Source organism: Narcine bancroftii, chromosome 1 (assembly GCF_036971445.1).
Source record: "Narcine bancroftii isolate sNarBan1 chromosome 1, sNarBan1.hap1, whole genome shotgun sequence".
NCBI classification, from domain to species: Eukaryota; Metazoa; Chordata; class Chondrichthyes; order Torpediniformes; family Narcinidae; genus Narcine; species Narcine bancroftii.
The window spans coordinates 255,006,483-255,033,914 of record NC_091469.1 but is presented as its reverse complement, the minus strand read 5'-3'; the positions used below and the strand labels follow the sequence as shown (position 1 = coordinate 255,033,914).

At 43.0% G+C, this 27,432-nt stretch overlaps 1 protein-coding gene across 3 annotated transcripts in view; it reads left to right on the top strand.

Moving 5' to 3' along the window:
• prdm11 (PR domain containing 11) overlaps nucleotides 1–27,432 on the top strand; it is a 165,041-nt gene that overhangs the window by 45,381 nt on the left and 92,228 nt on the right. For all 3 annotated transcript variants that reach the window (XM_069895840.1, XM_069895833.1, XM_069895827.1), the window contains 4 exons: nucleotides 5,784–5,904; nucleotides 20,585–20,697; nucleotides 20,995–21,257; nucleotides 25,799–25,866. In XM_069895840.1, the coding sequence (XP_069751941.1) occupies nucleotides 5,789–5,904; nucleotides 20,585–20,697; nucleotides 20,995–21,257; nucleotides 25,799–25,866 (560 nt within the window). In that variant the 5' untranslated portion in view covers nucleotides 5,784–5,788. The remainder of the gene's footprint in view (nucleotides 1–5,783; nucleotides 5,905–20,584; nucleotides 20,698–20,994; nucleotides 21,258–25,798; nucleotides 25,867–27,432) is intronic.

The following is a 27,432-nucleotide window of genomic DNA, read 5'->3' as shown; positions in this document are numbered from 1 at the left end:
TGGAGATGTGGGGGGGGCTGGTAGTCATGGTGGGGAGCTGGCTGATGGAGGACCTCAGTTTTCTTCAGGCTGACTTCCAGGCCAAACATTTTGGCAGTTTCCGCAAAGCAGGACGTAAAGCGCTGAAGAGCTGGCTCTGAATGGGCAACTAAAGCGGCATCATCTGCAAAGAGTAGTTCACGGACAAGTTTCTCTTTTGTCTTGGTGTGAGCTTGCAGGCGCCTCAGATTGAAGAGACTGCCATCCGTGCGGTACCGGATGTAAACAGCGTCTTCATTGTTGGGGTCTTTCATGGCTTAGTTCAGCATCATGCTGAAGAAGATTGAAAAGAGGGTTGGTGCGAGAACACAGCCTTGCTTCACACCATTGTTAATGGAGAAGGGTTCAGAGAGCTCATTGCTGTATCTGACCCGACCTTGTTGGTTTTCGTGCAGTTGGATAATCATGTTGAGGAACTTTGGGGACATCCGATGCGCTCTAGTATTTGCCAAAGCCCTTTCCTGCTCACGGTGTCGAAGGCTTTGGTGAGGTCAACAAAGGTGATGTAGAGTCCTTTGTTTTGTTCTCTGCACTTTTCTTGGAGCTGTCTGAGGGCAAAGACCATGTCAGTGGTTCCTCTGTTTGTGCGAAAGCCGCACTGTGATTCTGGGAGAATATTCTCGGCGACACTAGGTATTATTCTATTTAGTAGAATCCTAGCGAAGATTTTGCCTGCAATGGAGAGCAACGTGATTCCCCTGTAGTTTGAGCAGTCTGATTTCTCGCCTTTGTTTTTGTACAGGGTGATGATGGTGGCATCACGAAGATCCTGAGGCAGTTTACCTTGGTCCCAACAAAGCTTGAAAAACTCATGCAGTTTGGCATGCAGAGTTTTGCCGCCAGCCTTCCAGACTTCTGGGGGGATTCCATCCATACCTGCTGCTTTGCCACTTTTCAGTTGTTCGATTGCCTTATATGTCTCATCCTGGGTGAGGACCTCATCCAGCTCTAGCCTTAGGGGCTGTTGAGGGAGCTGGAGCAGGGCGGAATCTTGGACTGAGCGGTTGGCACTGAAAAGAGATTGGAAGTGTTCTGACCATCGGTTGAGGATGGAGATCTTGTCGCTGAGGAGGACTTTGCCGTCTGAGCTGCGCAGCGGGCTTTGGACTTGGGGTGAGGGGCCGTACACAGCCTTTAGAGCCTCGTAGAAACCCCTGAAGTCGCCAATGTCCGCGCTGAGCTGTGTTCGTTTGGCGAGGCTAGTCCACCACTCATTTTGGATCTCCCGGAGTTTGCGCTGAAGATGGCTGCATGCGCGACGGAAGGCTTGTTTCTTCTCTGGACAGGACGGCTTTGTAAGGTGAGCCTGGTGGGCAGCTCGCTTCTTTGCCAGCAGCTCCTGGATTTCCTGGCTGTTTTCGTCAAACCAGTCCTTGTTTTTCCTGGAGGAGAAGCCCAGTACCTCTTCAGTGGATTGCAGTATGGTAGTCTTCAACTGATCCCAGAGGGTTTCAGGGGACGGGTCCGTGAGGCAGGTTGCAACGTCGAGCTTTGCTTTGAGGTTTGCCTGGAAGTTTCCTCTCGCTTCGTCTGACTGCAGTTTCCAACATTGCACCTCTTTCTGGGGGCTCTATTGTTCCTGGGCTTTGGCTTGAAGTGAAGGTTGAGCTTGCAGCGAACCAGCCGGTGGTCAGTGTGGCATTCCGCGCTAGGCATGACCCTGGTGTGGAGCACATCTTGTTTGTCACTTTCTCGCACCAGGATGTAGTCCAGGAGGTGCCAGTGTTTGGATCGGGGATGCATCCAGGTGGTCTTAAGGCTGTCCCTCTGCTGAAAAAGGGTGTTTGTAATGACAAGTCGCTGTTCTGCGCAGAGCTCCAACAGGAGGCGCCCATTGTCGTTGCACTTGCTGACGCCATGCTTGCCCAGGATTCCTGGCCAGGTTTCTGAGTCTTTGCCGACACGAGTGTTGAAGTCGCCCGGGATGACAACCTTGTCGGCTGTAGGGGTACGTTGGATGAGGTTGCGCAGGTCGGTGTAGAACTTGTTCTTTTCTGCTGGTTCCGCCTGGAGGGTTGGAGCATAGACACTGATGAGGGTGATGTGACGCTTGTTTTGAAGTGGGAGTCGCATGGACATGATTCGGACCGAGAGGCCTGTCGGAAGGTTTTCGAGTTTGGAGGCAATGAAGCTCTTGACCATGAAGCCTACACCAGATAGGCGTCGTTCATCCGAAGGCTTGCCAGACCAGTAGAGTGTGTAGCCCGCGCCGCGTTCTTGGAGGCTGCCTACATCTGCCAGGCGGACTTCACTGAGAGCTGCTATGTCGATGTCAAGTCTGAGGAGTTCATGTGCAATGAGGGCAGACCGACGTTCAGGTCGGTGGCTGTCAGCCTTGTCTAGCATGGTTCTGATGTTCCAGCATGCTAGCTTGAGTTTGTGAGCATCTTTTGAGGGGGAGGACGTGGAGGGGGAGGACGTGGAGGGGGAGGACGTGGAGGGGGAGGACGTGGAGGGGGAGGACGTGGAGGGGGAGGACGTGGAGGGGGAGGACGTGGAGGGGGAGGACGTGGAGGGGGAGGACGTGGAGGGGGAGGACGTGGAGGGGGAGGACGTGGAGGGGGAGGACGTGGAGGGGGAGGACGTGGAGGGGGAGGACGTGGAGGGGGAGGACGTGGAGGGGGAGGACGTGGAGGGGGAGGACGTGGAGGGGGAGGACGTGGAGGGGGAGGACGTGGAGGGGGAGGACGTGGAGGGGGAGGACGTGGAGGGGGAGGACGTGGAGGGGGAGGACGTGGAGGGGGAGGACGTGGAGGGGGAGGACGTGGAGGGGGAGGACGTGGAGGGGGAGGACGTGGAGGGGGAGGACGTGGAGGGGGAGGACGTGGAGGGGGAGGACGTGGAGGGGGAGGACGTGGAGGGGGAGGACGTGGAGGGGGAGGACGTGGAGGGGGAGGACGTGGAGGGGGAGGACGTGGAGGGGGAGGACGTGGACCTGTCCTCGGGCCTGCGCAAAGGAGCTTTTAGGTGGAGTGCAGTGCGCGCAGTACTGGCCCCACCCTTTACACCCATGGTTCGTGTGCCGTGGCCGAGCAAGCTGGGACGTGGCAGCGAGGTCCTTGGGTCGTAGGTTTTATATCGGAGTGGCCTTCTCCTATGCAGGTTTCTTACCCGGGCTGGAGGGGCCTGCCTCCCCTCCTAAGTCGGTCCATACTGCCCGGACCGGGGCGAGGCCGCCGCAGTTCACCCTGTGCCTGGATTGGGGCCGCCGCCTCCCACTCCCTGCCCGGACCGGGGCCTCCGCCTGCCCCACTCGACCGAGGCCGGGGCCGCCGTCTCCCCCTTGCTCCTGCCCGTATCGGGGCCGCCGCCGTCTACCCTTCGCCCGGACCGGGGCCGGGGCCGCTGCTGCTCTCCCTGTGCCTGGACTGGGGCCGCTGCCTTCCACTCCCTGCCCGGACCGGGGCCTCCGCCTGCCTCACTCGACCGAGGCCGGGGCCGCCGTCTCCCCCTTGCTCCTGCCCGTATCGGGGCCGCCGCCGTCTACCCTTCGCCCGGACCGGGGCCGGGGCCGCTGCTGCTCTCCCTGTGCCTGGACTGGGGCCGCCGCCTCCCACTCCCTGCCCGGACCGGGGCCTCCGCCTGCCTCACTCGACCGAGGCCGGGGCCGCCGTCTCCCCCTTGCTCCTGCCCGTATCGGGGCCGCCGCCGTCTACCCTTCGCCCGGACTGGGGCCGGGGCCGCTGCTGCTCTCCCTGTGCCTGGACTGGGGCCGCCGCCTCCCATACACACTGGCTATATGATATATGTTGTTTAAGTTTAGAAAAAATTAGATATGCCATTAAAGGTTCAAATACCAATTTCATAAAGACATGGGACCCTTTTATGGACCATTACCACAATCTAAAGCTTCAGGGTTGTTATAAACTTCAAAGCTGTGCTGTCTATTTCCAGGTTGTTACCACTTGATACTCGCATGCTACTTTTTTTCCCTCAAACTTGTATCGTGATAGTGGTTTTGAATTAATGGGTTTTTTTTTTGTTTTTGTAATTTGTACCTCAATGTATGCTTAATTTTTGTATTCTTGCAAACTTCAATAAAAATATTTTAAAAAGAGAGATAACCACTGTTTTAATCATACCTAATTGACTCGTTATGTGCACGGTTTCATAACTCCAAAGGAAATGGGTCAGTGACAATTTTTCTCAAGCTAAATATTTCAGTAACAATTGGGTCTAGAGCAGTGATTCTTCATCTTTTTATCCCTATTCACATACCACTTTAAGTAATCCCTTACTAATGGCATAGGGATTATTTAAAGTGATATGTGAGTGGAAAGAAAAAGATTGAAAGTCGCTCGTTTAATTATTCTAACATTTCCTTATTTTTCAGTATTGATTTCCACAACTCACTTTTTCCAACATGGTTTCCTGCAAATTTTGTTTTCTAATCCTTATTGATCTTTCAGCCATTCTTTCTCTTCCATATAGTTCAGTTTTCTGATCCGCTGTCTATCTTTGTATGCTGTTTTGTATGATGCTTTCACTTTTCTATTTAACCACAGATAGTAGCTCTTCACCTTAGTTTTTATAACCCTTTGGTGCCTTGTTATAGAATGATATTCTCTGCATATTGTAGCCGAGATTTTGTATCATTGAGAAAATGATACCAACCATTATGTTGTCTCTGACTTACAAATTTTCTATCGGCTTTTGTTCTGTAGCATAACTAATTAGGATGCCACATCTGAATCATGGCTTCTCCAAGAGATTTATACACAGTATAGCCACCAATCAGATTAAAAAATTGTTACTTGGGCAGACAAAATATGCACAATAACAAAAAAGAATATTTTAGTTGAATGCCAAATGGATATGGAACATGAAATGAGAGAAAAACCTAGGTGGGATTCAATTTAAATCTGTCACAATAATACAGCATTTATAAAAATTAATTTGCAGTATTTTTGGTTGTTAGCATTTAATGCTTGCCATACTGGAAATATTATTAAAACGGGGTCACTCCAGTTGTAACTTTCCTGTGCATGCAGTAGTAAGTACCTATCCAACAAATAGTGCAGCATCTTGTCCTTGAGTCTCTTTATTTGCTATATCATTCAGTCATGTAATGAAGTTCCTGAAAATACAGGACAACTCATAGTTGAATTAGTCTTTAGTAGACCGCAGAGCCCACCTCACTGACAAAAGGCAAAGGAGGAAAAACCCAACACCCAACCCCAACCAACCAATTTTCCCCTGCAACCGCTGCAACCGTGTCTGCCTGTCCCGCATCGGACTTGTCAGCCACCAACGAGCCTGCAGCTGACGTGGACTTTTACCCCCTCCATAAATCTTCGTCCGCGAAGCCAAGCCAAAGAATGATGAATAGCAATAGCTTCACCACAAGATCTGAACTATTGTGTAATACAGTCTGGGAGTTGATGGAGTAATGAAAGTGAGAGATATGCAAACATAAAGCTTTCTGTTCAAAAGCAAATTTCTTTTGTTCATTGACCCATTCCTAAAAGTATCTTTGATTATTGGTCAGGAATGGGGAATTTTTAATATGCATTCATTACTACATTTGTCTGCCATTTATCTCTAACCTGTATTTTTTTTCTTTCTTAATTTACAATCTTTCTTCTTTTAAGTTGCTAAATCTCAGCCTCTGGGCTTGTACATAAGGGGAAGCAAGTAGATGCCTGATCAATACTTAGCATAAAAAAAACCCTTGTTCCATGAATGCAGACATTCAAAATGTGTCTTTCAAGAGAAAATAACCCTTATTTCACTTTGTTTTGCAGATAAAATGAATGAAAACTGGTCTTCAAATCAAATCAAAGAGCAATTAGACCAGGGACAAATAGCTGTGAAGGTGAAAATAGAGAAAGTGTTGCCTGAAGAGGAAGCAAAGTATGGACAATGGTAAGCAACAAAATAAATATCCAATTTAAAGCCAAAGCTATTTCCAGTTATAACAATGTCATGTGCAAATGAATAAATAATTTATTCAGAAGTTTTGAACCATGCTGCATTAGTGTGTGTGAACTATTGCAATTTTGCACAAGTTTGATGTTGGATTGGACCAATTGTATGTCGCCTCATACAAAACTTGTAGTACAAAAGTAAATGGTCCTTTTTATGTCAGTTTCTCTTGTAAAGAATTGTACTTTTAGAAGTTTAAGATAGCTACAATATTTTCTATTCATGATTATTAATAGTAACTGCACTTACTGAGAAGAATGAAGCAGGCACACCTACCTGCCACATCATGTTGACCTTCTACAAGAGCTCTATTGAAAGTGTCTTGGGTGGCTGCAACATTGTATGGTACAGTTACTGCAGAGAAATTGATTGAAGGTCAATCCACAGGACCGTAAGAGTGGCAGAGGTGTTCACTGGAGTCTTTCTTTCCCCCCCCCCCACCACATTGATGTGATCAACAGGGAACGTTATCTGAAGAGGGCAGGCAAAATTATCGTGAACCCTTCCATCCTGCACACAGCATTTTTCAGTTGCTCCCATCTGGAAAGAGATACAGGAGCATCAGAGCCAGTAACACAAGGCTAAGAAACAGCTTCCCATGAGCAGTGAGAATTCTGAACAACAAAAAAAAACTGCATACTAACCATTCGAGACTTGTATTCACTGCATTATCTATCTTTTTAATTATTTATTTATTTGTATATATGAATACTTGTCCTGCGTATATATTTGTCTGTATGTATGTTATGTCTGACTGTGTGTCTGAGTGTCAAGAGAATGCTGTTTCGTCGGGTTGTACTTGTGCAATCAGATGACAACAAATTTGACTTCAATACCCCTCTGGCTTTTGTAGATTTAATTGAGTAAGGAACTAATCAGCCTTGATAGGGTTGGAAAGCATGCAATAATCAAGAAGAGGTTAATGGTCATATTTAGCTTTTGAGCACAAGATCTTTTCTGGAAGACCTGGTGCAAGTTGATGTTAAGGCAAGGATTTTGAATTTCCGACAGAAACTGATGCTGAATTCTGTGTAATGAATATAACTACAATGCACATCAAAAATGTAATTGTAAGAAAAATAAGAAAAGGTTTGTTAGTGAAACAAATGGCCCAATCTAGAGATATGTTTAAAAGAAGAATATTAAGTAGATATCTAGTGTAGAAATAGATATGCTTTTACAAAAAAGAACTGGCAGGAAACTGTGGCACTAATTAAGCAAATAAGTCTCCAGAAAAGGTATATTACAATGTAATATCGCAGGGACTATTGAAAACACCTTTTTGTGTTTTTCATATGTTTTAATCACAATTAATACAGAGGTTAAGGTTCAATTTTTGTGACTGGTATGGAGGTGCCAAATCTCAGAAAAAGAAAAAGCTCCAGAGGATTGTCAACTTGGCCAGCGACATCACAGGCACCAGACTGTACTCCATCAAGAACATCTGCATGACCCAGTGTCCTTAAAAAAAGCAGCCTCTCTGCTCAAAGCCACCATTTCCCAGGCCATGGCCTCTTCACTCTGCTACCATTGGGAAGGAGGTACAGGAGCCTAAAGGTGAGAATTCAGCGACACAGGGACGGCTTCTTCCTCGCTAACAACAGATTCATAAATGATCAATGAGCCAAAGACACTGCCTTACTTTTCGTGTAGTACAATTTTTTTGAAAATTTTACTTTTAATTTGCATAAATACATACATATAATTCTTCATCTATAACAATACAAAGTTATAAAAATGATACAAAATGATATATAATTTTTTTTATCCTCCCTCCCCTCCCCAAAAAAAGAGAAAAAAGAAAAAAATACCTGAAAATTTATTTATAATTCTCTATTCATATATTCCTAATATATTATTCTATCCTGTACATATTAATTGGGAGGAGTGGTTGTTATGGACAATGTGGATGGACTCTTATTGACAAAATCCATACATGGTTTCCAAATCATATAAAAATTCTCAGGTTGATTCCTTAAATTATAAATAGTCTTTTCCTATGGTACACAATTTCAATATTCCATCTATCCAACCATATAAAACTATCTGACTTCCACGTTACTGCCATGCATTTCTGTACCATCACTATTGCTCCACTCAAAAATTTTCGTAGATATTTGTCTAATTTCAATTTGGTATCCATATCATATAAATAACCAAGCAAAAATATTCTGAGATTTTTTTGTATCTATATCTTCATAATTTGTCTCAAGAATATACTCAAGTCTTCCTAAAATTTTCCCACTTTTTCACAAGACCAAACTGCACATAATAAGGTTCCTGTTTCTTTGTCAGAACAATTTGAATTAATTATATGTAATTTATATGGAATGTAGTATAATTGGTGAAAAAATAAATTATATCCTACCATTTAACACTCACCTGGCATAATCTTGACCAGGCCTCCTCATGAATTTGTATATTTAAATCTTTTTCCCATTTTTTTTTGACTTGTACAGCTCCTTTTTCTGCATTACCTTGTAATTGTATATACACATTAGCAATAAATTTCTCAATAAATGTGTAGATTATTAAATACTCAAATAAGCTCTGTTCTGGAAGTCTAAAATTTGTGCCCAATTTCTTTTTTAAATATGATTTAAGCTGATAGTATGAAAAAATAATTTTATTTGGTAGATTATATTTCTCTTTCATTTGTTCAAAAGTTAAAAAAAAATAACCCAAGAAACAATCCTTTATCCTCTTTATCCCATTATTGTGCCAGATATCAAAGAAAGAAATAAGTGAATTCTGCTTTAACATCATTCTTAGCTATGATAGTTCTTAAATTTTCTTTCTATAAGAATTCCGTTCCATATCTTGAATAAATGTTTTAAAATTGGTACCCCTTTCAAATGTTCCTCATTCCATTTATACGAAAAATGTTCTGGATTAGTTTCTCCTATGTTATTCATTTCAATATGTATCCACGCTGTCTTCTCCCCAATTTTATATCTACTATTTTTATATATTTTTTAATATATTATTGTTGTAAGATGGTTCATAATATGAATGCTTGCACTACGATGCTGCCACAAATCACCGAATTTCGTGACTTGTTCATGACAATAAATTCTGATTCTATTTTTAAGAAACAAGAGCAGAATTGGGCAATTCAGACCATCGAGTCTTCCCCACCATTCAATCATGAGCTGATCTATTTTCCCACTCGCCCTCGCAATCCAGCCAACTCCCCATAACTGTTGCCTTGGCTAATCAAGAACCTATCAATCTCTGCTTTAAATTCATCCAGTAACTTGGCCTCCACTCCTGCCTGTGGCAATAAATTCCACAGTTTCACCACCCTTTGGCTAAAGAAATTCTTCTTTTCGAAGTGGCCATTCTTCAAACCTGGAGTTGTGCCGTCTTATCCTAGATTTTACCACCATGGGAAACAAACTTTCAATGTCTACTCTGTCCATGCCTTTCAACATTTGAAGTGTTTCAAATAAGATTTCCCCCTTATTTTCATAAATTTCAATGAGTACAGCCCAAGAGTCATCAAACATTCCTCATGATAACCCTTTAATTTCTGGAATCATCCTTGTGAGGTGACATTTGCTATTTTCCTGTCTTTCCTGGGAACATGGCAGAAACTATTGATTCCTGAAAGATCATTATCAATGCCTGCACAATCTTGACAGCTTCTTCTTACAAAACCTGACAGTGCAATCCATCAGGTTTTGAAGACTTATTGACCCTTAGACCATTCAACTTTCTGAGCACCTTCTCCCTTGAAATAATAACTGCCTTTACTTCCCATTCCTGATACCCTTGGGCATCCAGCACGCTCCCCTGAAGGGTCCTACCTCCCAGTCCAACTCCTGACCACACTCTACAGGGTTGAAATGGCATGTTAAAGGAGCCAACTATGTTTTATTTAAAATCCTGCAACGGGAGGCGGGGGAGGGGGGGGTGTTTTGGTGCCAGTGTGGCAGTGCCTGTGTTCAGCAGTGGCCTCGAAGGGTTGCAGACTCCATCAGAGCAGCAGACTGGCTCAGGGCACCAGTAACAGGAGAAACACCCTCCATTGAAGAAAGCATAGGAGACAACCCTAAGAACGGTGACCACAGTGGTGGATCACCGAGGAGCTCTCAAGCTAAAGGACATGGAAGCGGCAAGATCTTGTCTACTTGCTGGCAAGGAACCCACACAGGTTGCAGCCTGTTGGCGACTTGAGATCAAAGGACTGGTACAAGGTTGTGAGCTGTTGGAGACTGGCACATGAGAACAGTGTCGGAAATGGGATTTGAGAGGGTCTTGAGGGCAAGAAAGCCTCCCAAAGAGACCTGGGTACCAAAGGCTTCCACGTAGTGTTGGAATTTTGGATCTCAGTTTGCGTTGCTGATGGTTTACTAAACTGGAGTCTTGGGACTGCAAGAGGCATATCCACAAAAACTTGGTGACTCTCTTTTGCTTCTCTTTCTCTGTCTGTAAGGGGTGACAGGCAATACTAATAGTGAATCTGTCTGCCTTATGGCAGACTAAGGCAATTTTGTATAATATTACATTTCAGTTTTATTACATGACAATAAATAGTATCTGATCTGAGCTGACACTACTAATGTTTTCCATGGTGAAAGACTAATGCAAAATACTCATTTATCTCCTCTGCCATCTCCTTGGCTCCCATTATTATTTCTCCAGCATCATTTTCTAGCGGTCTTGCATCTACTCCCAGATCTCTTTTACTCTATGCTTGAAGCTTTTTTAATCTTCTCTGATAGTATTTGCTGGCCTACTTTCAAACTACAGCTTTTCTCTCCTTGTAAGTTTTTTAGTTACCTTCTGCATTTAAAAAAAATCCCAATCCTCTATCTTTCAACTGATACTGTACAGGTGCCTAACCTTTTATCCAGAATTCTGAAAACTGGCAACCTCCAAAAACTGGGAGTTTTTTCAGTAGATGGCATCTCATCAAAGATGGAATTTGGTGCTAATTAGTGCGATTTATCACTTTATGAGCAACTCCCTGTTGGGCGCTGTCGCTGATTAGCGTGATTGTTATTTTGTAAGAGTCCCTCCCTGTCGAGTGTCATCGCCACTCGCCCTCCCATTTGACATGAACTGTTGGATGCCTCTGTGAAGCCTATGAACCTATGGGTAGCAGTGAGAGGCAGAAAAGGAAGAGTCTTTCATTATTGATTGCACAAAAGGTGGCGTTATTGCGGAAGCTTGATCGTGGCATATCTGTGCGTTGTCTAATGGGATCTTCCACCATATATGATTTGAGGAAGCAGAAAGAACAGTTGTTGAAATTTTGCAGTGAGATATTGAAGAATAAAAGGAAAACTTGCATAGGGCAAAAAAAAAACAGGTATTGGCTAGGTGCTTATACTGAGTGGGTGCAACAACGAAGAAGTGAACACATGCCACTGACTGGTCTGCTTGTAATGAAACAAGCTTGAAAGTTCCACGAAGAACCGAACCTTGAGGGTGAGTGTGAATATTCACATGGTTGGCTGAAAAAATGTAAGACGCATCACAGTATAAAATATCTGAAAATCTGTGGTGAAAAAGCTTCTGCAGATTATGATGCAGCTGAATGTTACATGGATGAATTTGTAGTTTTTCGTGTCCGTAACAAAAGGAGGACAGTCGCTTTAACCTAATTGCCGACACCAGAAGTGTTGCAGCAGAAAATGTAAATGTTAGAGGCAGCTGACGTCGAAGAAGTGCTGAACATTTACAATGATGCACCCGTTGTGCTTTCCCTGAGAGATGGGTATTACTTAATTCACCCTCTGAATCCTGCACTCTGAGTTGCTTAGCCTCCTGGATGATCCTCAGTTCATTCAAATCTAGCTCCATTTCCTAAATATAGTCTTTCAGGAGCTGGAGTTGGCTGCATTTTCCACAGGTGTAGTCATCAGGTAAAACCATCAGATTCAATTAATTCCCACATCTTACTGGAGGAATATTCCATTGCCACATCTGCCATTACTCCTGCACAGTACTCTAGGCTACCAAGACCAAATGGGCAATAACAAAAGGAAAAACTTGCCCTCTTGTCTATTTGGCCTCAGCTTCTTTTCATCGAATCCTCAACTATCCCCTCCTAGACTGGACAACTCACACAATGGCCGCTTCTCTTAAGCTTCCCTTCCCTTTATTGTCAATGGGGAAAGTTAAACAAGCACCTGTCTTTCCTGGTGCTTTTTTAAATGCTAATTTTCTCATTCCATGTCCCAAATCTCCTAATCTTGTTGAATTTTTTTTATGATGCATAGATCCAGTTTTGTAGATCTTCTGCAATTAATTATCTACTTCTCTAAAGTTAACATATATATTGATTCCTCACTGAATCTGGTTTTGTACTGTAAAAATAATCAGTATTAATTGATATTTAAAGGCTTTGCATTTGACCATATTGGTAGATATATTATACTGAAGCTTTTAGGAAAGCTCAGGAAATGTGACTTCCTGGCATGCAGTTACACAGTTAAGACTCCGAGATGTGATGCTTTCTCATCCTTTATTAGACTAATATGGCTACTGAGACACAGGGCTATATTCTTTGGCTTGGCTTCGTGGAAGAAGATTTATGGAGGGGTATGTCCACATCTACTGCAGGCTCGTTGGTGACTGACAAGTCCGATGCGGGACAGGCAGGCACGGTTGTAGCGGTTACAAGGGAAAATTGATTGGTTGGGGTTGGGTGTTGGGTTTTTCCTCTTTTGTCTTTTGTTAGTGAGGTGGGCTCTGCGGTCTTCTTCAAAGGAGGTTGCTGCCTGCCGAACTGTGAGGCGCCAAGATGCACGGTTTGAGGCGATATCAGCCCACTGGCGGTGGTCAGTGTGGCAGGCACCAAGAGATTTCTTTAAGCAGTCCTTGTACCTCTTCTTTGGTGCACCTCTGTCTCGGTGGCCAGTGGAGAGCTCGCCATAGAACATGATCTTGGGAAGGCGATGGTCCTCCATTCTGGAGACGTGACCCACTCAGCGCAGTTGGGTTTTCAGCAGCATGGATTCGATGCTTGCAGACTCTGCCAGCTTGAGTACTTCAATGTTGGTGATGAAGTCACTCCAATGAATGTTGAGGATGGAGCGGAGACAGCGCTGATGGAAGCGTTCTAGGAGCCGTAGGTTATGCCGGTAGAGGACCCATGATTTGGAGCCGAACAGGAGCGTGGGTATGACAACGGCTCTGTACACGCTGATGTTTCTTCAGGTGGTTGTTTTTCCAGATTCTTTTGTGTAGTCTTCCAAAGGTGCTATTTTCCTTGGCGAGTCTGTTGTCTATCTCTTTGTTGATCCTTGCATCCGATGAAATGATGCAGCCGAGGTAGGTAAACTGGTTTGAGTTCAGTGTGCCCGATGGAGATGTGGGGGGGCTGGTGGTCATAGTGGGGAGCTGGCTGATGGAGGACCTCCGTTTTCTTCAGGCTGACTTCCAGGCCAAACATTTTGGCAGTTTCCGCAAAACAGGACGTCACGCGCTGGAGAGCTGGCTCTGAATGGGCAACTAAAGCGGCATCGTCTGCAAAGAGTAGTTCACGGACAAGTTGCTCTTGTGTCTTGGTGTGAGCTTGCAGGCGCCTCAGATTGAAGAGACTGCCATTCGTGCGGTACCGGATGTAAACACCGTCTTCATTGTTGAGGTCTTTATTGGCTTGTTTCAGCATCATGCTGAAGAAGATAGTAAAGAGAGTTGGTGCGAGGACGCAGCCTTGCTTTACACCGTTGTCAATGGAGAAGGGTTCAGAGAGCTCATTGCTGTATCTGACCCGAACTTGTTGGTTTTCGTGCATTTGGATAACCATCTTGAGGAACTTGGGGGGGCATCCGAGGCACTCTAGTATTTGCCAAAGCCCTTTCCTGCTCACAGTGTCAAAGGCTTTGGTGAGGTCAACAAAGGTGATGTCAAATCCTTTGTTTTGTTCTCTGCACTTTTCTTGGATCTGTCTGAGGACAAAGACCATGTCAGTAATTCCTCTGTTTGCGCGAAAGCCACACTGTGATTCTGGGAGGACATTTTCGGCGACACTAGGTATTAGCGCCTTTGGAAGACTACACAAAAGAGTCTGGAAAAACAACCAACTGAAAAACCTCACAAAGATAAGCGTATACAGAGCCGTTGTCATACCCACACTCCTGTTCGGCTCCGAATCATGGGTCCTCTACCGGCACCACCTACGGCTCCTAGAACGCTTCCACCAGCGTTGTCTCCGCTCCATCCTCAACATCCATTGGAGCGCTCACACCCCTAACGTCGAGGTACTCGAGATGGCAGAGGTCGACAGCATCGAGTCCACGCTGCTGAAGATCCAGCTGCGCTGGATGGGTCACGTCTCCAGAATGGAGGACCATCGCCTTCCCAAGATCGTATTATATGGCGAGCTCTCCACTGGCCACCGTGACAGAGGTGCACCAAAGAAAAGGTACAAGGACTGCCTAAAGAAATCTCTTGGTGCCTGCCACATTGACCACCGCCAGTGGGCTGATAACGCCTCAAACCGTGCATCTTGGCGCCTCACAGTTTGGCGGGCAGCAGCCTCCTTTGAAGAAGACCGCAGAGCCCACCTCACTGACAAAAGGCAAAGGAGGAAAAACCCAACACCCAACCCCAACCAACCAATTTTCCCTTGCAACCGCTGCAATCGTGTCTGCCTGTCCCGCATCGGACTGGTCAGCCACAAACGAGCCTGCAGCTGACGTGGACTTTTTACCCCCTCCATAAATCTTCGTCCGCGAAGCCAAGCCAAAGAAGGTATTAGTCTATTAAGGAGAATCCTAGCGAAGATTTTGCCTGCAATGGAGAGCAGCGTGTAGTTTGAGCAGTCTGATTTCTCGCCATTGATTTTGTACAAGGTGATGATCACGAAGGTCCTGAGGCAGCTTTCCTTGGTCCCAGCAGAGCATGAAAAACTCATGGAGTTTGGTATGCAGAGCTTTGCTGCCAGCCTTCCAGATCTCTGGGGGGATTCCAACCATACCTGCTGCTTTGCCTCTTTTCAGTTGTTCAATTGCCTTATATGTCTCTTTAAGTTCTGTTAAGTATACTATGATGTCATCTGCAAATAAACTGATTTTATATTCCTTCTCCTTTATTTTTTATTCCTTTTATTTTATTTTCTGTTCTTATCAGTTCTGCCAATGGTTCTATCACTAAAGTGAACAGTGAAGGAGATAGTGGACATCCCTGCCTAGTTGACCTGCTTAATTTAAATTGGTTCGATACACATCCATTTACTGTCACCTTCACCAATGGTTACCTTTTATCTTTATCTTTTTCCTGATGGTAGCAGTGAGAACAGAGTGTGTGCTGGGTAGTGCGGTCCTTGATGATTGCTGCTGCTCTCCAACAAAATTGTTCCCTCTAGTTTAGTCATTTCCAAAGTGGGACATGCTGCCGCCCCCAGGGGCAGTGAAAAGATCCAAGGGGTGGTGAGGAAAAAACGGGCAATCTGACCGTTTCAGGCAAACTCAGCCCACAACGCTCATCATGCGCTATCCATCAGGTGAGGAGGGGGTGGGGGTGATGACCAGAGACTGACTGTCCAGGTCGGTGACTGCCTGAGACTGGCGACGGCAGGGGATGGTGACTAGCTGGGTCAGGACTGCTCTGCTTGGTTTACTATAAGTTTTATTTGTGAAATACATATACTTGTTTATAGTGTTAGATTAGTTATTGTTTTAAATTTGCAGTAGATCTAATACTAAGAAAGAGGTGTGTGTTCGTTGAATGTATGTGTGTTGGTGGGGGGGGTGGTGGTTGGCGGGGAGCGCTAGGGATGGGGCAGGGACCCAAGGGGGGAGCAGCCTGAAAAAGTTTGGTAACCACTGCTGTAGATGTTCTTGATGGTGGGGAGGGTTTTGCCTGTGATGTCCTGGGCTGTGTATATGATCTTTTGGAGGGCTTTTGCTCAGGGGTATTTGTGTCCCCATACCAGAGGAATGGGGACACCTGAGGAAGTAGAGGCGCTGATGTGCTTTTTTCATAATGTTATTAGTGTGTTGGGCCAAGGAAAAATCCTCCAAATATAGTGATTCTCAATAACTTAAATTTGCTTTAACACAGACAAGCAATACATATGCGGAACAAATATACATACATTAAATTAAATAATAAATAGTAGAGTTTTGGAGGGTTAGTGTGAGCAGTTTAGTTAGTTGTTCAGGAGTTTCACTGCCCGTGGGATCAAACTGTTTCTCAGCCTGGTGGCATTAGCTCTGATACTCCTGTATCTCTTTCCTAACAGGAGTAGCTGAAAGATGCTGAGTGTGGGGTGGTAGGGGTCCTCAATGATTTTGCACATCCTCTTCAGACTATAATCCTGGTAGATCATGTCAATTGGGAAGGGGAAGGGTGTCGAGGGAGACCCTTTCTGCCTCAGTGTTCTCAGGAAGTTCTTGACGAGTGCAGAGATGTTGTATGTCCACAATATGTTACTTGTTAAGTGGACTCTGAGTAACTTAGTGCTCTTCCCTCTCCACAACTGAGTAATTGATGGGTTGTGATGGGTGATTGTTCCTGGTCATCTTGAAGTTCATGATCATCTCCTTTGTTTTGTCCACGTTGAAACTCAGGTTATTATTCTCCGCCATATCTCGTGATTTTGCACTTCTCTATTAAGCGATTCATTGTTGCTGATGAGGTCAATAACTGTTGTGTTACCTGCAAACTTGATGACTCTATTGGAGCTCGTTATGGCTTTGAAGTCGTATGGTCAGTAGCTTGAACAGAAGTGGGGCAAGTATGCAGCCCTGAAGTGCTCCAGTGCTCAGCATGGCGTTGCTTGAATTTCTGCTGCGATGCAGTCACACTGTGGCCTTTCTACGAGTAAATCCAGAATCCAGTTAGACAGGGGTGTTGAGCCCAACAAGGACAGCTTCTCCATCAGCTCTTGTGTGTGATTGTGTTGAACACTGAGCTGAAGTCAATGAACAGCATTGTGGTCCTGGTGGGTCACAATGAAGTGAAGGGACAAGGCTTTAGCATCATCAGTGTTCTGTCTGTAGGCAAATTGAAATGGGTCCAGTGTGTCTGGGAAGCATGCTTTGATGAGTTCCATCACCAGATGCTCGAAGCATTTCATAGTGGTGGAGGTTAGTGGCACTGGTGGTAGTCGTTGAGGCCTATTCCTATCTCCCTCTTTCATACTGGGATGATGGTGCCTGCCTTGAAACTTGCGGGTACAATGGACTGAAATAATGTATTGAAAATCTCTATAAGGACTTGGATCAGTTGGTCTGCGCAGTCTTTCAGTACCCAGCGTCTATGTTGTCTGGTCCTGCTACCTTTTGTGCATTCACCCTGGATAGATTTCCTCTCACCTCGGCCACAGCTATGCAAGGGTCCTGTTCTTCAAGGGGGAGCTGGAGCTTTCTTTGGCGTCAGCCTGTTCTTCTCATCGAACAAGTGCATTGCAGATACTCAGTCTGTCTGGAAGGAAAGTGCCAATTTTGTTAACTCGCAAGATTGTCTTGATCTGCTATTTTGAATCCTTGCCACATATGCTTGTGTCGCTGGTGTTGCACAGCTGACTATGGATCTCTGTGTGACCCACGCTTTGCATTCTTGATTGCTTTCCTATGCTTATAAAAATAAACAACCATACTAGCTGTGACTTGGACAACTCCAATTATCCAAAATGGTTGGGACTTGTCCAATTTCGGATAAATAGTTTTTTTGGAGAACCAGTCATTTTTTAAAAACAGGCCAGTAGCAATGGCAAATCACTTGTAACAGTGTTTATACAACAAAAAAAAAACAAGATAAGGCTTTTTAAGCATTAAAATAAAGTTTAATTTTCACCAAAAAAAAATGCTGGCCACTGCTGATTGCAAACATTTCCCCACTGAGGCCCTGCTCGTGCCGGGAGCCCGAGCTTGAGCTCTCCGCTGCTGCCGGGAGCCCGAGCTTGAGCTCCCCGCTGCTGCCGGGAGCCCGAGGTTTGCTGCTGCCAAGTGCCAAAGGTCCACTGCTGTCAACGCTTGTGGCCTGAGATCTGCTGTTGCCAGCACCAGGAGCCTGAGGTCTGCTGCGCTGCTGCTGGTGCTGGGAGCCCGAGGTCCCAATTCAGCTCTGAAAAAATTTTGAATAAATGAGGATTTCAGATATCCTTGTGTATCCAAAATTTAAAAAAAACTTTGGATAACTGAGGAATTTGGAGAATCTGATTTTGGCTAATCAGAGTTGTATTGCATTCTTTTTTAAATCTTCTTCAAAACAATATACTTACCTTTTCATCATTTTCAACATGCTTTGAATTGCCTATCTGGAAAAGAGGAGAGAGCGGACTATTTATTCCAATTGTAACTTATGGTTGAAGTTTGATTAACTTGAAATTATTTAATTGGCAATTATTTGTAGTGCATGGTCATGTTCAATGTATTCAACACCATTTAAACCATTTACACTGGAGATGCCAATTCATCCAGAAATTGAAATGGGTAACATGCAATCCAGGAAAAAGCTATCTGAACAACTCAAAAAGTCCCAGTGGTTTCCTGTATTAATTCTGGAAATGTTGGGGTTGGAGTTGGGTGGGAAATGTTTGTTGATCAGAGAATTTGATGTTGATCATGATGAAACCTCTAAAAAAGCTAAGAGAGGAATTAGGAAAGCTAAAAGAAGGTACGAGAAAACTATGGCAAGCAGGGTGAAAACTAATCCAAAAGAGTTCTACAAATATGTTAATGGTAAGAGGAAAGCTAGAGACAAAATTGGTCCCTTAGAAAATCAGAGTGGAAAACTGTGTGTGGAGCCTAGAGAAATGGGGGGAATATTGAACAGTTTCTTTTCTTCGGTATTCACTAAGGAGAAGGATATTGGGAGATGTGGGATAAAAAAAGCAAATTGGGTAAATATGGGGAATATAGAGATTACAAAAGGTGTAGTTTTAAGGCTTTTGAAGAATATAAAGGTGGATAAGTCTCCGGGACCAGACGGGATCTTCCCCAGGACATTGAGAGAAGTGAAGGAGGAAATAGCAGAGGCTCTGGCGGTAATTTTTCAAATGTCATTAGATATGGGGATAGTGCCGGAGGATTGGCGCATTGCGCATGTGGTTCCGTTATTTAAAAAGGGTTCAAGGAGGAAGCCTGGCAACTATCGGCCTGTAAGTTTGACGTCTGTGGTAGGTAAATTAATGGAGAAAATTCTTAGAGATAGTACTTATAAACATCTGGATAGACAGGGTCTGATCAGGAGCACTCAACATGGATTTGTGGGAGGAAGGTCATGTTTGACCAATCTGATTGAATTTTTTGAAGAGGTGACTAGGAATGTGGATGAGGGTAGCGCAGTGGATGTTGTCTATATGGACTTCAGTAAGGCCTTCAATAAGGTACCACATGGAAGGTTAGTTAGGAAGGTGCAGTCTTTAGGTATAAATTTTGAGATAGTCAAATGGATTGAACATTGGCTGAAAGGGAGAGGCCAGAGAGTGGTAGTGGATAATTGTCTGTCAGGTTGGAGGCCGGTGACCAGTGGTGTGCCTCAAGGATCTGTATTGGGCCCATTGTTGTTCGTTATATACATTAATGATCTAGATGATGGGGTGGTGAATTGGATTAGTAAATATGCAGACGATACTAAGATAGGTGGAATAGTGGATAATGAAGAAGGTTTTCAAGGATTGCAGTGGGATTTGGGCTGCTTAGAAAAGTGGGCTGAAAAATGGCAGATGGAATTTAATGCTGATAAGTGTGAGGTGCTTCATTTTGGTAAGAAGAATCAGAATAGGACATATGTGGTAAATGGGAGAGTATTGAGGAATACAGAAGAGCAGAAAGATTTAGGAGTAACGGTACATCGTTCCCTGAAGGTAGAAACTCACGTGAATAGGGTGGTGAAGAAGGCTTTTAGTATGCTGGCCTTTATCAATCATTGCATGGAATATAGGAGTTGGGAGGCGATGTTGAGATTGTATAAGACGTTGGTGCGGCCTAATTTGGAGTTCTGTGTGCAGTTCTGGTCGCCTAATTATAGGAAGGATATAAACAGAGTGGAGAGAGTGCAGAGAAGGTTTACCAGAATGTTGCCTGGGTTTAAGCATCTGGAATATGGGGAGAGATTGGACAGATTGGGTCTTTATTCTTTGGAGCGTAGAAGGTTGAGAGGGGATTTGATAGAAGTATTTAAGATTATGAAAGGGATAGACAAAATGGATGTGGATAGACTATTTCCTTAAAGAGGAGGAAAGTTTAAAACAAGAGGACATGAGTTAAGAATTAAGGGGCAGAGGTTTAGAGGTAACATGAGGGGGAACTTCTTTACTCAGAGAGTGGTAGCTGTGTGGAATGATCTTCCGGGAGAAATAGTGGCGGCAGAGTCAATTGTATTGTTTAAGAAAAGGTTGGACAGGTATATGGATGAGAAGAAGATGGAGGGTTATGGGCATTGTGCAGGGAGGTGGGACTAGAAAGGGGTGTTTGGTTCGGTGCGGACTAGAAGGGCCTAATGGCCTGTTTCCGTGCTGTAATTGTTATGTTATGTTATGTTAAATGCATTTCTAAAAACAGTTGCTGTTCCAAGACTTGTTAATTTTTTACATTAAGTCTTATTCTTTAGGAACAACAACTTTGCTGTTCTTATTTTAGTTTAAATTTTACTACTATTGAACAGAATGTAAATTTCATTTATGACATTTTAACTTTTCATGTCCCAACTATAGCATTGCATCAGAATATACCCAGGCATACCCTGCAGAAATGGAACTGGAATTGGGGAAGGTAAAAGGTGAAGAAGTGATGATGAATGAAACCCCTGAGCAATATGATTATTGGTGTAAGTTTTATTATAGAATTAACTCCAGTTGTAACAAATCATTCATTCAGAAGTGAATAACTATGCAAATCAAGTTTGAGGTCCTCAGTTTTACTTCAGATTAAGGCAAGATTTGTTTAAAAAGTGAAGATTGACCTGGTGGGCTTTACTGGATTAATGCATGAAGATGATAAACTTTGAACCTTTTGGTGCAAGGGAAATAAAAGATGAATTCATTGCAGAATTTTATGTAGGAATTGTTAATTCACTTCTTCTGTAAATGTTCATCTAACTATAGACTTGTTGTTTGTATCCTAGTTTGTGAGATCTGCCAAGAATACTTCATGGATGAATGTGCTCTTCATGGGGGTCCAATATTTGTTGCTGATACACCTATACCTGTAGGCACGCCAGACAGAGCTATTCTTTCTGTTCCTGCTGGAGTAGCAGTTGTGAAGGAGCCTGGAGGAGAAATCGACGTCTGTTGTTTAGATTCTATAATTTCAAGAGGAAAAATATTTGGACCATATGAAGGAGAAGTGTGTCAAACTGATAAATCCTCAGGGTTTTTCTCATGGCTGGTATGTACCTTTAATGATGTACCTTTAATGCATTAAAGATGGGGAGGGGTGGAACTGTTTTTACCTGTTGAACATTGCTGTTAGAATACAATAGCCTTATAATTACTTTTTAAGCAATGTATTTTTGATACTTATGAAGTCAGAAATATGTTTCGTTCTTAATGGGTATGCAGTTAGAGAGTTGGACACTGAGACTCAAACATTCTGAATTTAGCATCCCTAAATACCTTTCTGATTTGTATTTCTGTTGATTGAGAGTCCTCATTAAGGATTTTGCAAAATTAACTCGAATAATGGACTGTGTTTTTGCAATGGGAAAGATGCTAGAATAGTTCCAGCACAAAATACCAAATTTGATGTATAATTTACTGAAAGAAACCCCATAAATACCATTGAATTGAAGCATGTTTTGTGGTCAAGGGAGGAGAGATGGATATTAAATATTTTAATGAATTAGAGGGATATCAATGTGCACAAAATGAAAATTAGGCACGAGGAGAATTTGAGCGCAGGTAAAGGAAGAACTTTGGTACACTATGAGGAAGATGGGTCATGGTCCTGATAAAGAATAGAATAATAGTCACATAAAAAATAGTCCCATCTTCAGAAGGAGATGGCAAGAATTCCAGAGCAAAAGTCCTTTTTTTTCCAAGCAGTCCTTTTTTTTTTAAAAAAAAAGTTGTGGATCATCAAAACATGTTCTGGAGTACTGCTATTCCTCAGTTTATAAACATGTTAAATTCTCAGGCACTGTGTTAAGTGGGGAAACTATAAGTTGAAAGATTTATTTCCCAGTAGTATTAATAAAATTCTGGAATTCAGGGGTTGATTATCGTGAACAAAAATCCTGAATATTTGTAGCTTTGTGGAGCTGTGGTATTGATAGCATCAGCACATGTATCTGAAATAATAAAATATTACTTTATCGTAATCTAAGATTTAATTGTTAATAATAAAGCTAGCTACTGTATTTGTTCAGCATCCTCAGTAAGTGAAACACACAAGATCCTGAGGGATGTGGTCAGATAAAAGCGCCTTCTTGTGAGGGGAATCTAAAATCAAGCAATTGCTGTTTCAAACTTAGGGCTTGCTCATTAAAGACGCGAGATGGAAGTATTCTCTTAGGGGGGCATGAGTACTGTATTTGGAACTCTTTCTCAAAGGCAAGTAGAAATGAAATCTGAGCATTTTTAGGACTCTGCTTGACAAACAAAAGGGTTTAATGTTACCAGGGATTGACATGAAAGCAGAGTCGAGATTACAGTCAGATTGGCCTTGATTTTGTTGAACAGTAGAGCATCCTTGAAGAGCTAAGTGGTCCTAATTTGCATTATCTTCACATGCAAGTAGTAGCAGGTGAGTATTAGAGATGAGAGGAAGATTTGTCACAGTAGTTTGGATAATGGTGCAATTAGTGAATCTGAGTTTAATGGAACTTGTGCTACTAATGACAAGAGTTCTTCATATGCCAGGTCCTGTGGGATTGATGAACAAGACTTAAAGAAGCTGTTGGTGAACAACTCTCATAATGTGCCTCTGATTTAGCAAAGCCACTGCACCATAATTTTGGGATTGTCATCTTTGAAAGTGGTTGTCTTTTTTTTTGATGTAATGATTGATCTGCCATCAATCATCCCAGTGCCCAAGATGAGCAGGGTGAAATGGCTCAATGACTGTCCCCCAGTACCACTCGCATCTACTGGAATGAAATACTTTGGCTGGTTGGTCGTAGCCAGAATTAACTTGCATCTAAGCAATTTGCTTGTCACCACAATCGGTCCACAGTAGATGCAATATCACTGGTTCTCCACTCAACCATGGATCATCTGGACATCAATTATAGCTCAGTACTGGTTAGCAAGCTTTAAAAGCTGGGCTTCTGTACCTTCGTCTGCAACTGGATTCTTGACTTCCTCGTCGGAAAACCACAGTCAGTGTCGATCTGTAACAACATCTCCTCCTCACTGATAATCAACAGAGACACACCTCAAAGATGCATGCTTATCCCACTGCTCTACTCTCTCTACACTTATGACTGTCTGGCTAGCCACAATTCAAATGGCATCTAAAAATTTGCCAAAGACACCACAATTATTGGCAGAATCACATATGGCAATAAGAAAGCATATAGGAATAAGATAGATTAGCTAGTTGAGAGGTGTTACAACAACAACCTTGCACTCAACATCAGTAAAACTAAGGAATTGATTGTGGACTTTGGGAAGGGGAAGCCAGGAGAACCCAAACCAATCCTCGTCAAGGAGTCAGCAGTGCAAAGGAAAGAAACTTCAAATTCCTGGGTGTCAACATCTCTGAAGACCTATCCTGGGACCATCGTGTCGAAACAATCATAAAGAAGACATGCCAGTGCTATATTTTGTCAGGATTTGAGATTTGGTATGTCACCAAAGACTCATGCAAATTTCTACAGGTTTACCTTGGAGAGTATTCTGACTGGTTGCATCATTGTCTGGTATGAAGGTGCCAATGCACAGGACAGGAACAAACAACGGGGGTTTGTAAACTCGGCCAGCGCCATCATGGGCATTAGTCTTCACTCCATTAAGGACATCTTCAAAAAAGCAGCATCTGTTAACAAGGACCCTCACCACCCAGGCCATGCCCTGTTCTCATTTCTCATCAGGAAAGAGTTACAGGAGTCTGAAGGCACTGCTTTTTTCTCTCCGCCATCAGAATTCTGAACAGAGAGTGAACCAATGGACACTACCTCACTTTTTCTTTTTTTTGCACTAGTTATTTAATTTTTTTAATTTATGAAATTGTAATATTTTTGCACCTTGTTCTGCACAATACTGCTCTGCAAAACAACAACTATCATAACACATGTTGATGACAATAACCCTAATTCTGATTCTGATATAGTAGAATGCCCATGAAAGCCTTTTCTAGTGAGCTGTTTTGGTTGGTGGTGTTATGTCGGTAGTTTTGTTTTCCTCCAGTGAGCTCTGTTGCACAAGTTCCAATCCTGTTGGTACAGTTAAGGGACAGAGAGAGTGATGTGTTAAAGGAACGGTTGGCATAGCGGTTAGTTCAACACCTTTACAGCTCTGGTGATCGGGACCAGACTGGGGTTCAAATCCTGCTTTGCCTGTAAAGAGTGTGCACGTCCTCCCCATGTCTGCGTGGGTTTTCTCCGGGGGCTCTGGTTTCCTCCCACCTTTTGAAATGTTCCGGGGTGAAGGTTGATGGGGTGTAAATTGAGCGGTACGGACTCATGGGCTGAAATGGCCTGTTACCATGCTATATGTCTAAATCAGTAGTTTTCAATCTTTTTCTTTCCACTCACATACCACTTTAAGTATTTCCTATGCCATAGGTGCTCTGTGATTATTAAGGGATTGCTTAAGGTGGTATGTGGGTGGAAAGAAAAAGTTTGAAAACTACTGTTTTAATAGTTCCTAATTGACTCGTTATATGTATGGTTTCATTACTCCAAAGGAAATGGGCCAATGACAATTTTTCTCAAGCAAAATATTTCAGTAACATTTGGGTCTAGACCAGTGATTTTCAACCGTCCCTTCCCTCTCACATACCACCTTAAGCATCAATGGCATAGGGATTACTTAAAGTGATGTACAAGTGGAAAGAAAAAGGTTGGGAACCACTTGTCTAAATTTAAAAAAAAATTAAATTTGAACTATTAATAAAACTTGTAGCAACCTTATGATTTCTGTTATGCATTACCATTTTAATGCATTACCATTTTAATTTCATAGCCAATAATAGCCTTTTTATACAGTTTCATTTGTAAATTTGATTGTGGCAATAATATTATTACAGTACATTAAATTACACTGGTAATGCATAACAAATGTATTGGAGGAAGCAATCAAGAGAGTATCAAATAAATGGGAAGGTGGCAAAACAATAGGTTAAAAATCTATTCCATATCACAAAGGCATGGAATGCTTTGTGGGAATGGTATGCAAGTCTAGGTAGACCACAGATTGAATACTATACACAATCCTGATCAACTTATTACAGGAAAGATGTGTTTTCACTGTAGAGGGTGCAGAGGAGATTTACAACTGTGTTGTCATTGTTCCAAGCTCCTGCTGATGAGGAAAGTTTGATGGGCTGCAGTTGTTTTCTGTGGAGCAATGGAGACTGAAGAAGAAAAATTGAGATATATAAAGCTGAGTGAGGCTTAGACTAAAAATGTGAAATACCGTTTTCTCTTACCTGAGAGTTTTAAAAAAGAGGGGAAATAGACTTGCAGTGATTTATAATGATTAGAGGAGATGAGCAATTTGTTTTCACCTGAGGGTAGTTTGAATTTGACAATTGATGCCTGAAAGGACAGGGGATGGAATAGTAGTAGAACTTATCACATTTTTCAAAAGTTGTGACTTGCAGGGATGTGGCACTAATGCTGGAAGGCAGAATTAACTGGGGCAACTTTTTTTTGACAGGCTCAGATATGTTAGATAATGGTCTCTTTCCATGATGTAAAATTTCTGATTCAATGAAATCTCGTTTATTTCATTGACAAGCTCTATTAATTTATATTGTTATTTTAGATACTTGGCAAAAATAACACGTACAAGTCCATTGATGGCACAGATGAGACCAAAGCCAATTGGATGAGGTGAGTCAGGGGCTCTGGTCAAAACTTCAATTCCAAAGTCAAAGTTCAGATTTATTGTCAGAGTACATCACCTAAAACCGTGAGTTTCTTTTTCCTGTGGGCCAGGCAGAATTTCTACTTATCATTAGGGAAAAAGCTGTACTCAAGAAAAGATGCATATACTAAAGAGAGAAATGTAAACAAAGAAAGAGGTTCAAATAAACTGTGCAATAAAAAAAATCAATATTCAATATCAAATAATGGGGAAAGTAAGAGTCCTTAAATGAGTCCCTGATTGAGTTTGTTGTTTGGGAATCTGATGGTTGAGGGGTAGTAACTGTTCCTGAACCTGGTGGTACCCGTCTTGTGGCACCTATACCTCTTTCCTGATGGCAGCGGTGAGAACAGAGCATGTCCTGGGTGGTGTGAATCCTTGATTGCTGCTGCTCTCAGAGGGCAGTGTTCCATGTAGATTTTCTTGATGGTGGGGAGAGTTTTGCCTGTGATATATCTTTTGTGGGGCTTTCCGGTCAGAGGCAATGATGTCCAGATACTGGACTGTGATGTATCTGGTCAGAACACTTTCTACTCCTCATCTGTAGAAGTTTGCCAAGGCTTTCGATGTCATATCAAACATCCACAAACTCCTGAGAAAGAAGAGGCGCTGACGTGCTTTCTTCATGATGACATTTGTATGTTGGATGCAGGAAAGGTCCTCCAAGATGATGATTCCAAGGAATTTAAATTTGCTCACTCTCTCCAACTCTGATTTCCTTCCCTCGCCCGCCCCCCCCTCCCCCCCCCAAACCAATGATCACTGGATTGTACATCTCTAGTTTTTCCCTCCTAAGTTCCACAATCAACTTGTTTATGGTGACATTGAGTGCAAGGTTGTTGGTGCGCCACTCAGCCAAGTGCCAGCAAATGCATCTCCAAATCTTGCAGGAACATTGTTTCATCCTTCCAGTGCCCTCCATAATGTTTTGGACAAAGACACTTTATTCCTTTATTTGCCCTGTGCTCCACAGTTTACATTTGTAATCAAACAATTTATATGTGATTAAAGTGCACATTGTAGATTTTATTCAAGGTTATTTTGGTTCGATCATGAAGAAATTACAGCACTTTTTGTAATAGTTCCCGCATTTCAGGGCACCATAATGTTTGGCTTCACAGATGTTTGCAATTACTCAGATATGTTTAATTGCTTCATTGGTACAGTTTTAAGAAAGTTAGGCTTGCTTCAAAGTTTTTGATCACCTTTGGAGTCTGTATTTGCCAGTTTTCAACATGAGGACCAGGGTTGTGTCAAAGAAGCCATTATGAGGCTGAAAAACAAGAATAAAATAGTAAGAAACATCACTGAACCTTAGGATTGCCAAAATTAACTGTTTGGAACATCATTAAGAAAAAAGAGCTCAGTAATCGCAAAGGGACTGGTATTCCGAGGAAGAACTCCATTGCTGATGACAGAAGAGTTCTCATCATAATGAAGAAAAAAACCCAAACTTCTGTTCGACAGATCAGAAACACTCTTCAGGAGGCAAGTGTGGATGTGTCAATGACCACTGTCCGCAGAAGACTTCA